The sequence below is a fragment of the Pholcus phalangioides genome, unplaced genomic scaffold (genome assembly GCF_987345545.1).
Source record: "Pholcus phalangioides strain wild (caught in Gottingen) unplaced genomic scaffold, Ppha-v1.0 ptg000003l_1, whole genome shotgun sequence".
NCBI lineage: Eukaryota > Metazoa > Arthropoda > Arachnida > Araneae > Pholcidae > Pholcus > Pholcus phalangioides.
In genome coordinates, this window is record NW_028301596.1 from 35991903 (window position 1) to 36004646 (window position 12744).

At 39.2% G+C, this 12744-nt stretch overlaps 1 protein-coding gene across 1 annotated transcript in view; it reads right to left on the minus strand.

The window, feature by feature from the left end:
• The window catches only part of LOC149088475 (band 4.1-like protein 4A), a 79914-nt gene extending 73027 nt beyond the window's left edge, over positions 1–6887 (minus strand). The window contains exon 1 of the mRNA XM_089247627.1: positions 6550–6887. Coding sequence (XP_089103753.1) covers positions 6550–6633 — 84 coding nt within the window. The 5' untranslated portion in view covers positions 6634–6887. The remainder of the gene's footprint in view (positions 1–6549) is intronic.
• Positions 6888–12744: the final 5857 nt, after the last annotated feature.

Genomic DNA, 12744 nt, shown 5'->3' on the forward strand with positions numbered 1-12744 from the left:
TTATAAAAGTGTCCGTTAAAACGAGATTTTCGCTATAACGGGATTCGTCTGTACATATTTGCAACAATTCCGTTGAAAAATTTGAAGAACCCGCAAAAATGAACGAATTAATTTGCAGTCGAGGCAAAAACCAATAAATGGTGCAACATTCAGTGCCGTCTTGCCGTCTCAACGCATGGGCTCACCCGGGCACGGTCCGGAGGCCTCAAGAAAAAAGGGGGCCTCAGAAAAACGAGAAGTAGTTGAATTTTTTGAGAATTTTCAGAGACAACAGAAAAATCACTTAGCCCATGATGCTCTTAAGACGGCCCTGACTGTATTTAAAATTAAATCTAAAATTATAGTGGCTTTATGAATTAGGCGATATCTTTCGTGGACCAGCACTGGTTCGCAGACTAGTGGTGCCATCTTAAGAGGCATCATGCCCCCTCCCCCTCCCGGACCAAGTGATTATCCTGAGGCCCTTACCTGGCTAAAAAAATGTCTGTCTACCAATCTACATGCTTGCTCTTGAAAGTTTCAACCAGGTCTCATTTTCATGAGGCCCGCGCGGTTGAGTCCATGCGTTAGACGGCACTGCATGCAATACGATTTTTATTCCTGGATAGCCAACCTCATTTCCTAATAACTTACAACTTAGAAGAGAATAAACGTAACAAGTTAGTCTCTGTAAAACTGTAGTTTTTGAAATCTGGAGAGCGAATTTTTGTTGTAAAGAGGGGTCATATGAGTTTTGTAAGGAAGTAAGTCGATTCTCATTTTAACGGAAACTTTTCTAATCCCTCTTCCCACCCCCAGATTAATTTACATAGGTACAATATAAAAATCTTGAATTCCTTTATAAAGAAATTTCGTTATAACAAAACGATTTTTTCAGCTCTATTGGAGTTCGTTATAACGGAATTCGACGGTATCATGGAAGTATTAATCCACACATAATTATACGCACAAAAACACGGTACATCGCTTTCGTGTTATAGTTATTTTTTTGAGAGTTAGTTTGATGATTTGCATTGATTTTAAATTAGTCTCATGAGCTTAAAGTACTGTTGTAGACGTTACAATATTCGTTAACTGAGGGTTGGCTGTGTCAATATCAGATGCGGCTTTACCCGCACAGAAACATGTTTTCCAACTGTAACATCTTTTCTGAATACAGCTTTTTTTACGGTAGACGTGAATCAGAGTCTTTCATAAAGAAAACGGGGAGAATAGTTTGAACAAAATAATTGAAAATTCACGAGTAGAATGGCGATTGCCATAAAGAAGAAAAAAAAAACCACCTCAATACCGTAAATTATACGCATCACACGGCCACATAATAACGACCAAAGATCCTTCTTATTCCGTGTCATTACATTCAAACATCTGATTCGAAATCAATAATTATTCACAAATGCTTTACATTCATGAATATTCCATGGACCACCCAGGATCGGAATACATGCAAAATGAATGATATTAACATGCACGAGAACGTGCCACCGACCATCTATCTAGTCCACGCATAATAACGCTGATAATAAGCATGATCATTTAAATATCGAAATCAATACCATTAAGAAATATTTCAAGAATTTCCTGATAGGGAAAAAATAATAATAATTGGAATATATATGGATTATAAACACATGCTACGAAAGAGCCATATCGATTTTGATCATAATACCAATCATAACTATTATTATTGACCGTGCAATGGACGGAATCGACCACCCACTGGAAGCAAACAATAAGAAACGTCTCTGGGGGGGGGGGGGGGGGTCACTATTATTTGAACTTGAGACGTGGATAAAGTATGGAAATGAAAGAGAATGACCCATAATCATTCAAGGCTGTGCTGATGATGACCGCCGAACCGCAATCAGCTGAGAATGATGTCCGGATCATGAATTGTTTTCTTGGAATGGGCCACTATTAGACATTATATATTGCCGTTTCTCTCACCTGGATTCATCTATGACCGAGCATCGGACCGTAGAGGAAGCTCCATCTTCTCGTATTTTGATCGCTGGTGATGATATAATAATGTATTATACGTGTGTGTGTGTGTGCATGTAAAGATTTATTATTATTTTTTTTAGGTCCTTGAATGGACGTTGTATGACTTCACAATGAGCTTGAATTGTTATTCTTTGAGCTTGAAAATTGAGGAGGAAAAAGAAGACTTGGGCACGCTATTCTTGATGGGTACGGACAATGGAGTTGTTACGACGAGTTTTCAAATGTTGTATTTATTTTTACTGTTTGTGTGGAAGATAACTCTAAAAATATAGGCCTGAAATATTAACATGTATATATATTATTTCTTAGAATATGCTCTTGGACGTTTTCCCTCTTGAGCAAACTATTTCTAGTCGAAGGTCATAGGTCTTCTTACAAAAAAAAAAATGCTCTGTCCTAGTTTGGTTTTTGTTCTATGAATAATTACCGACTTGATTAATGGATTCGATTAATTGACTTCTTTATGCGAATTCGTTGAAAGGATGGTGTGTGTGTGTGTGGATATGTTAAAGAATTACTTTAAATTTGATGTTGAAGGGCGTGATATCAAAGAAAATTAACGTGCGGAGTTGCGCATGTCTCAAGAATTTTTTATTTTGCAATCACATCTAGAATCATATTATGAATGTTATTTCTGTGAAATCTGTCTTCGGAATGGAATTTTGTTGACGAAAATAAGGTCTGAAAATAGGATCACCAAATTAATTGATCAATAATGGATATGGTGATTTCTCTGTCGCAGTATGGTCATTTTACGCATACCAGGGACATACGATATGTTTGATTGAGCCTATACGAAAACTGCATGGCTTTGTATAAAACTTATGAAACATTCCCGAATCACTTGAGGGATTCCTGGTGCAGTTCCACATCACTTGAGTGGTCCGCAGCACATTTCTGGCTCACTTGAGTAACTCGCGGCACAGTTCTAGACCACTCAAGCGATGCGAGGAAAATTTAAAGATCAATCAAGTGATCCGCGGCACATTTACAGAACAATCAAGTGATCCGCGGCACATTTACAGAACAATCAAGTGATCCGCGGCACATTTACAGATCAATTCAGTGACTCGCGTTGCAGTTCCGCATCACTCAAGTGGCCCGCTACACGCTTTCAAACCAATCAAGTGGCTCTCTCTTTCCTGAAAGTTCAGCACCGTTGGTATAAGGTTTTATATATACCCAGTCCTTTTTTTAACTCATATTTCTATCAATTCCAGTTGCGGGCTATGCGGGTTAATGCTAATTCAGGTTTACTGGGGTCGCGGTCGAGTGAAAAGATTAAGAACTAGGATTATAGGGATCTAGACCAATATCCCGCAACAAAATGTAAAAAAACTATTACATTTTTGATATCAGTTTGGGTTTACGAAATTGCGGTTAATGTAGAGAAAAAATTGTATTTATGATTTGACAAAAAGCAATTTGTATTTTCAACACGCAAGCTCTTTAAACACACAGGTCACATGGCTGACTTCAAAAACCTACTGTGATAGTTACGGAAGTAATAATAGCAAATATTTTCTCTCTAGCGCAATCACAAGAGGTCAGTGATGGAAATCTCGACGAGCAAAATTTCCCTTTCAAGAGTTAATGATAAAAATTTAAAACTAATGTGCTGCTGTCTTTTGGTAAAAAATATTCAGTCAAGTATTTATTTAGCAGGAAAAAAAAAGGACAAACTAGAAAAGCGTTGCACGAAATTCAGAGAATAACAAATTCAAAAATATCAAATTATTATTTTGTTTGATAAACTTTAAATGCTTTATGAAGTAAAATTCTCCACTTTGGTTAGGTTAGAGCCAGGTTTCTCAACCTTTATGTACCCAAGGACCAGTAAAATGTCTGAAATACATTTCGACGGACCATTGCGAGTAGTGTGATTATATAACACGTATTTTCCAGGATATTCCACTGATTTGTCTTATTTTAACGGGTTTTGTTTTTCCCGGGAACTGCATTTCAACAACAATTCACTGCAATTTCCAATAGCTCTTCCCTCATTCATCTCTCATAGGCAGGACCGTTTTAAGAGTATCATGGGCCCCCAGGCTAAGTGATTTTTTTGAGGCCCTACCAGGAAAATTTTCGAAAAATTCAACCAAACCAATTCTCATTTTTCTGAGGTCCCTATTCTCTTGAGGCCTCCGAGCCGTGCCCGGGTGGGCCCATGCGTTAAGACAGCACTGCCCATAGGTTATTTATCATCAATCTTAGCAATAATTGGTTATTTTGCAAACTGATAGTAATATTTTTGGTGACGATTGGTGATCTAAATTTTGCCGTAGCCTAGATCCTAATGTTCCCTGAATGAAATGTGAACACTAGGTTTTTTAACGTTTCTTTTTGAGAAATACATATTTTTACCGTGATTTGCAATATCCCTTAATTTCAATAATTTTAAGCAATAATTGGCAATTTTATTTGGAATTGCATGTTTTTGGTGGCAATTAGCAATATCCTGTATTTAGAGGAATTACAACTTCTCCATTTTTTCTTTCCAACATAAGAGTTTTGTTTTTATTTGAACCATCGTCACGAACCACCCCTGGTTCAAATTCAGAAACCACCCCTAGTTCAGCTAATTAGTTAAATCCTGTCAAAATGTTCGAGGCCCGCGATGCCACAGTAAGTAATCATACTGGGTGCGGCTTATACTCCGGAGTTAACTTCCCTTGCGCGACACTGCGTTTGAGACCATTACTTCCCTCTAACAGAGAGAAGTTGGCCACCCCCCCCCCCGCCCCCGATCTGCATCATAGAGGTTCTCATCTCCTTTGAGCTATATAGGCAGATCTTTTTCTTTCCTCAGAAAAAAAAACATATTCACACATAAAATGATGTGTAAATAGTCTTCTCGTCTACTCTAACGAATTCCCTGGAACCTTTCCAAGTACCGGCGTTTGAAAACCCCTGCTCAGTCATGACCAACTCGGCTCTTCATGGTTGAAAAATCCCCCGGTTTAATAATGTAAGAAATTAATAATTTCACTCTAATGCAGAGGTCTTCAACCTTTTCCAAGCCCGAACGCCGTCTGCACCCATCATCAAAAGAAGAGCACCACTTACGGCAGGTTTGTCATACGAATACATGAAATCAGGATAATATCAATCCGTGAATGCAATTTCTACAAGGTATTTGAGTGGAATGTTATCAAGAGTGCTCGTGAGCACAAAATCAGGCACGAACATCGAGCACTCTAGGTACTTCAGGGAGCAACGGGTTGAAGATGCCTGCTCTAATGAGTAGGTTTGGACTTGAATATGAATGGCACCGCAAAAGTGGGAATTCTAGCCACTTCTGTTTTCCTATTTTGGCCGCAATATATGTTGCTTTTTTTCAGGCTACATCTGTCAATCGAAAATAAAGACTTTTTTAACTCTTTATTTGGCAATATTACTCTCAAAAAAGCAACATACTTTTCTTATATTTTTCATGTATAGACATTTCATATTTTGAGCTCGTTTTGGCATTGATGTGTCTAAGTAGCTCCTAAACACCAGATTTTTACTTTTGAGCTGTTCATGAAAGTTTCTACAATTACCAGTGGCTCGAATGGCTTAAAGCAGCGGTTCTCAACCTTTTTTGACTCGCAGAGCCCTTTTCAGTATATAATTTCTATGGCGGAGCCCCGTTTGAGTCGAGGAGCCCTTTTTTGTGCATAACTTTTATGGCAGAACCTTGTGTAGGCCTCTCTTATTTACTTATCTATCAAATTTACTGATTCATTTTATTTTCCTTGAGTCACCGCGGAGCTCCTGGGAGGTGCACATTGAGCACCGGTTGAGAACCGCTGGCTTAAAGATACGCACGTCTCTTCTACCTTCATAAGACAAGCAAGAACGATTTTTAACCCTTGCATTTTGGAGGATATACTCCCCATGTGTGGATGAGAGATATTATTCTGAATTCCTCAACAATGATAGAAAAGTAAGTTGATAAGCAGTGCCGTCTTAACGCATAGGCCTACCCGGGCACAGTCCGTGGGCCTCAAGAGAAGAAGGGCCTCAAGAACATGACAACCGATTCAAAGTTTCGAGAATTCGCTGGTAGGGCCCCAAAAAAATCACTTGGTCCGGGGGTTCACGATGCTCTTAAGACGGCCCTGTTGACAAGCAATAAACGACATTTTTGTATTATTCTAATCTATGTAAATCATATAAATACAGTGCTGCTTTAAATTCAACACATCATATTTTCTTAAATATTGACACAATTTCTTTTGTCATGTAATATAGCATTCATTTGCTTAGAATACCTAAAAAAATTTCTCTACTGGATATATATTTCTATGCTTGCCAATTGAAGCGCTAATGTCTCTCACTTGTTAATGAGGAAAGACCTTCAAAAATATATTTAACTCTCTCAACCACATTTTTTACTATTTACTGGAATTTTTTAGTGAAAGCCATTGATTTTTGTATTGAAATATTTTGTACGGATTCATTACATTTTTTTAGTCGAGAAATTAGACGAATGTTCTCCATGATTGGAAATGCCATGATTATGACATTTAAAATAAACATCATTATGATAATACTTACCACAACTTCGTGCATAATATCCGTTTCGTCCAAAAGCACAATGGTACAGCGATACTTTTTCTTCTTCTTCCCGAAACAAATCATCTTGAAATACTATTTAGTACGCGTTAATTAATTAAATAGCAATGAAAGGAAATGCAAAGCTGGATCATTTCACAGGACAGGAACCCCACCAATGATTCGATTACGAAGATCGATATTTTTTATGTTAAGGCGAAGAAAGAAGGGATTAAAGACGAGTATACACGTTTGTTTCTTCAACACAGCGTGTAATCCGAGTCGTCCATCGCGTGCACGCACAGCAATGACCGCGCGGCTTCGCTGTCGCTCTTTAATGCTTTGACTTCGAAATCGAACAGGTGAAGGCAAACAACCCTGTACAAAAATAATAATAGAGGAGAAACAAACTTTCAGCGAATTACGAGTACGGCTTCAGCGCCATCTAGTAGCAATATATCTGAGCAGGGAAATATTTGCAGCATTCCATTTCTAAACGAGAGACGTTTCTGCTGGTTATTACAATGTACGAGTTTTAATAGGGTACCGGAGTGCCGTCTTAAAACGCATTGGCCCACCCGGGCCTCGAGAGAACAGGGGGCCTGAGAAAAACGAGAAGTAGTTGAATTTTTCAAGAATTTTCCAGGTACTGCCTCAGAAAAATGACTTTTCCGGGGGCCCATGATGTTCTTGAGACGGCCCTTGGTACAGGGCCTTACCAGACGAGGAGCACAGGGACGTCGACATGAAGAAAGCAATAGTGGGGGGGGGGGCGGTTGCTGAAACTTACCAGTCATCTCGTTTATACATACGGGTTTCAAACGCGTACGCAGTACGAAGCAGGAGTGTTCGTTGTATTACACAATCAATAATTAAATTCGAAGGTTTTTAACAGCTAGCTGATGCAAAGATATATTTTGGAAACAGAGAAAATCCAGCTGCCCCTGCGGGGAATCGAACCCACACCCTAGACTACTAGAACAGAGGTAACGGATATCTCAATCTCAGAAAATGTGAGCTTTGGCATGAATTGTGTCCGACCGTCCATGTACGGTACCGTTTAGTGCACACGAGCTCCAAGGAAAGATTGAGATATTCGTTGACTCTGTAGTCTAGGGCGTGGGTTCGATTCCCAGTTGAATTTTCTCTCTTTCCTAAATATATATTCGCATCAGCCAGCTGTTAAAAACCTTGCAATGGATAGTGTAGAGTGACGTCATACTTGAATAATTTATTATTCATCAGTTATTTTGGGAGCTCTGCTCGGTGCCGTTTCAATGCATGGGCCCCAGGGCCGGTCCTGGAAGTTCTGCCGCCTGAAGCAAACAATATTTTGCCGCCCTTAAGATACGATTTCCTGAAAAGAGTTTTCTTTCTCTACCTTTTTTACCTTGCTACAGTGGTTCCCAAATTGTTGATCACGACCTCCTTGGATGGTAGGGGGGAGGGAGGGTAACCTTGATGGACCTTGCGCAAATAAAAAACAAACTCTAATCCAATCCGAAGGTGCATATCCACCATAGCGGGAATGATAGAACATATCGTAGCAGATCCGTCTGAAAATGTTTTGATGAAGTGCGTTCGTGAACTCTCTAAAACACCTTGTGCCGCCTTTGCTATTGCGATTCGACCACTCATTCTATGACCAAAAGTGCTTGTTTAGGTGTTTTATATCACCTCTTGAAGCTTCTCCTATGAATTTAGTATCAGATGTATCACCTTGTATTACACGTAGAAACATCAATGCTTCCCAATAGGCTGACCAGGCTACAAGGCTACAACCTCGTGAGTCCCAACGATGAGTTCAACCGGGCACGGCACGGATACCCATGACCCCACATCCCGCAGTAGGGCCCTAAGCTGTGATATTTGGTGAAATCACAGGTCAGACTCTTCACGCCCCCCCCCCCCCCGTCTAATATGACTATGTAGTAGGGAAAACAAATATAGGAATACATCTGATGAGAATTATCTCGGGCACCCCGGGAAGGAGCCCTGCGAGACTCACTCCTTTTGTGGAGGACGATGCAGGGACCTACGTTGAATAGGAGCTTCCACGATAAGATCTGGCATAATGATTCATGACAATAAATACGTAAATTGAGAAGTGCTGCCTAGGCTGTCTTCAATTTTGCCCTGGGGTCATGATGTTGTTGGGGCAGCAGTAGGGGGACACACTTTTTTGTATTAAACATAAAAAAATTTGTTTGAGCTCTGTAGAACAGCCTCATTATCATCAAGGGCTCCAGCCCTAGAACTAAGAAGAGTTCCGCGAGAAACTTTGCGTCTGAAACCCTGATATAGAAAACAGATATAGGTATACAGAAATGAGTAGTCAGAGAATTCCGAAACCAAACAGCACCTCACTAGAGATTCTTGTATTTTATAATCGATTAAAGAAAGGAAAGTCATTCGGAAAAATATCGATAAAGAGTGAAAGATCCTTAACAAAAAAGAGAAGGAACCTAATCTCTGTTCGTTCTAACTTGGGTCCTGATGTATATAAAAGCACGTGTGCGACACTTTGTCTTTTATTTCACCTGCACTGACCTGTTTCCCTGCGCACAAAATTTCGATATCTGTACGGAATGACAAAATAACACGCTGCCTTATACAATATAGGGAATTTTTTTCTACACAGCCTAAACCACCTCTATGTACACGAAAGCGGTCTCAGTCATTCTCAGCCCCTAACGTTCATATTTTGTAAGCTTATTCACCAGAAAAAAAAAAGGGTGCCTTTCCAAGGTATTTTTGGTCATAACCAATGAACTGGTAAAAATAAAATTTCATCAGCAAAAATATGCCTTCCACAAAACATTGAAAACAATTATACCGTACAGTATACACTACACAAGTGAGAAAGACAACAGTAAAGTAGAACCCCCCTTCCGCCACCTATCAAATTAAACTTACAATTCTTCCAATGAAATTAGTGACCTAATTTTGATTAATATGCCGCATGAAAAAAACAATACTAAATTATATTAGCTAATATTTTATAAGCAATAACATTAGTTAAATTATCAAGTTTGCCTGGAAATTTTAACAGTTGTTATTTGTGTACGGTAAAACAACTGTTAAAATTGCCAAAAAACTTGATAAATTAACTAATATTAATGCTTAAAAAATATCAACTAATATCATTGTTTTTACATTAATCCAAAATCCGGTTGTTAGTTCTAATCGAAGAATTGGAACAGTGTTATTTGATAAGTTGGGGAAGGCGTTCTAGTTCGCTGATGTTTCTCCCATGTTATACAGGGTGATTCTAAATTTATGCGACAAACTTTAAGAGGTGATTTAAGACACTTAAACAAGTATTTTTGATCACAGAATGTGCGGTCAGATCGCAATAGCAAAGGCGGTAGAGGTTGTTTTTGGAGAGTGCACAACACAGCACTTCAAAAACAAATATCATATTTTTCCCGACAGATTTGCTGTGATATGTGTCATCAACTATTCGAGGATGCATATGCATCTCCATATTGGGTTGGAGTACATTTCTTATTGGTGCAAGGGCCATCAAGGTCATGCTGCGTCAAACAATGATCAAGCGGTAGAATTTGCGTTACCCAAGTTGCACCATGAGAAGACCTACCACATTACAATACTTTGCGGTCACAAATATTTTTAATTTTTCATCGTCTTGGGGAGGGCACAGGCTCCCAAATGTTCTCTGCTGTCTACTATGCCTCTGATCACAAACGTATATACTGAGGGATGCTCCTTCTCTAGAAAATTTCTGAGCAACGTATAAATAAAAACATAGTAAAAAAATTTAGCTTCATGCTCTCTCTCTCTTACGCGTGTATAGGCGACATAACGTGGATAATAACGATTTCAAAAACTAGGAAATGAGGAGAGCGATTCTTGATGGAATTTCAATGAATAAATTGTCTTTGGATTCAGACAAAAATATTAATTTATTAATCATCATGTTTTCTCAAAAGTGCGCAAAAGCCCATTTGTGATACTTGATTGAATACGATTTCTCTTCGAATTATTTTTATAAATTTTATGTAGAATTTTAATGCGTTATTATGTGACAAATAGTCAGTTAACCCTTTGAAGGACAGTCATTTTCCCAAAACCCATAGAAAAAATATTAAAAGTTGCGCCCACTATGGGACCACCCTCCATTCAAAAAAAAAGAGTTATTATATTGATTTGATATATTTACTCTCCTCAGGATGTTTTTATTTAGGAAATTCTCTAGCGGCATCTTAAGTCTCATCGACATTACCTCCCTCCCCCCAGCATCCAAGGGGGTCATGACCAACACTTTGGAAACCGCAGTATCAAGGTAAAGGGGGTGAAGAAAGAAAACTCTTCTCAGATAGTTGTAGGCAGCAGAATTTCTAGGACCTGTCCGCTATTTGCAAAGAATATGTTACACGTTTCCCCCCATCACTAAGTAACGATAACATTTAAATAGAGAACTACCGTTTCCTACTACTTCTGCGCCTCCTGCGGAAATTGTTTGTAATTTTTCTCGCAAAACGATAATTTTTTTTGCATATGAAGATGAATCGGGAGAGCTTTATAGTTCAGAGCCGATTGAGCGAATAGGTTTGATACCTATTCACTGGGATTTGAACCTGATATTGAACTGGAAGTTGATGCCACTAGAAGTGCAGTCCAGGAGTTGTGTTTACCGTAGAAAGTTGCTGCCATCGAGCTTATATTGCTGATAATACTAGTAATATAAGAGCTCGATGGTTGCTGCCCATTGTGACAAGATCGGAGTGGAAATTGGTGGCAAATTTGAGTAATCAGTGGTCAAGAAAAACTGACCATAACGGGATTAGGGTGGCAAATTTTTCACGTCCCGTTGACAGCAAAATCATAAATCTGTCTCTGTACGGACTCTCCGTGCCAACAAAACGAAGGCTCTCGCATATCGTCGGGCCGGGACTTTGAAGATACAACAAGGCCAGAAATTTTTCATGGCTCTTCTTTGGGGCCATTCAAGTATTACGTAAGCAGATTTTTAGCCATTTTTGACACCCCCCCCCCCTTGTCAGCAAAAGTCAGCAAAACACTGACCCCTCTCCTCCCTTTGTCAGCAAAATTTCGTCAGCAGTTTAGAATATTTCATATCTTCAAAAAGGGTGGTTGATGACGTAAGCAACCTTCAAACCCCCCCCCCCTTGTCATCAAAAGTCAGCAAATCCGAAACCCCCCACCCTCGATGCTGACGTAATACTTGAATGACCCCTTTACAATTTTTTTTATGGGGGGAAAAGCATTTAGGCCTATTCTAGTCCTTTAAAGCCGTGTAAACCTCCTCCCCCAACCCCCATTCGTGGGAGCCATGGGTGCGTTGGGGGGGGGAGGTACTAGATTCGGGACACCAAAATTAAAGACGCCTACTCATGCTCCCTTGTTTGGAAATTTTCATACTCTAAAACGTTAAACTTCTGCCTCCCGATATAACAATAATCCCTCGTTTTTTTGATTTAGTCCGCAGAACATCGTTGTATCAAGGTTTCGCTCCCCTTGCAAGAAATAAGAAAAAATAACTAATAATAAGAACATGAAAGGTAGAAATTTAAAAAACGTATGAGGATTAGGGTGACCATACGTCCCGTATTTCCCGGGACAGTCCAGGTATTTTCTCTTTTTTTGGCCGTCCCGACTTTTTGGCAAAAGTGTCCCGGTTTTTCCCGTATTTCGCACGAAGCCTACTTGAATTTTTATTCTTTATTAAAGTCGAAGATTGAAATTATTTTTCAACTCAAATTATTTTATGATAGTTACAACTATATATGGGAGATTAGTCTCCCACATTTGCCTTGGTAAACGTTTTTTTCCCGTGGAATACATTTTAATCCACTGCAATTTGCAGTAATGCATCATTTCCCGCCATTGTGATTTTTCCGTAATTTCAACAATATTTGGCAACTTTGTTTGGCTTTGGCGTCGTTTTTGGCGATAATTGGCGAAGTCCTGTATTTTCCCGTATTTGGAATCCCGATGTCCCGTATTTCTCTCGAGGAAATATGGTCAGCCTAATGAGGATGCTTAAAATGCTACCTAAAATCAGGACGTCTAGTAACCCTAAGATGGGGTCGATTGCGCTTTACTACGATCATTGGAGTGTATAGAGTTCGGCCGTTCCTCCAAGGCATTAAAAAAAAAAAATGCAAGAATTTTCAATCAAAATTTTGAAAACATTGGAAGAGACAGACAGTA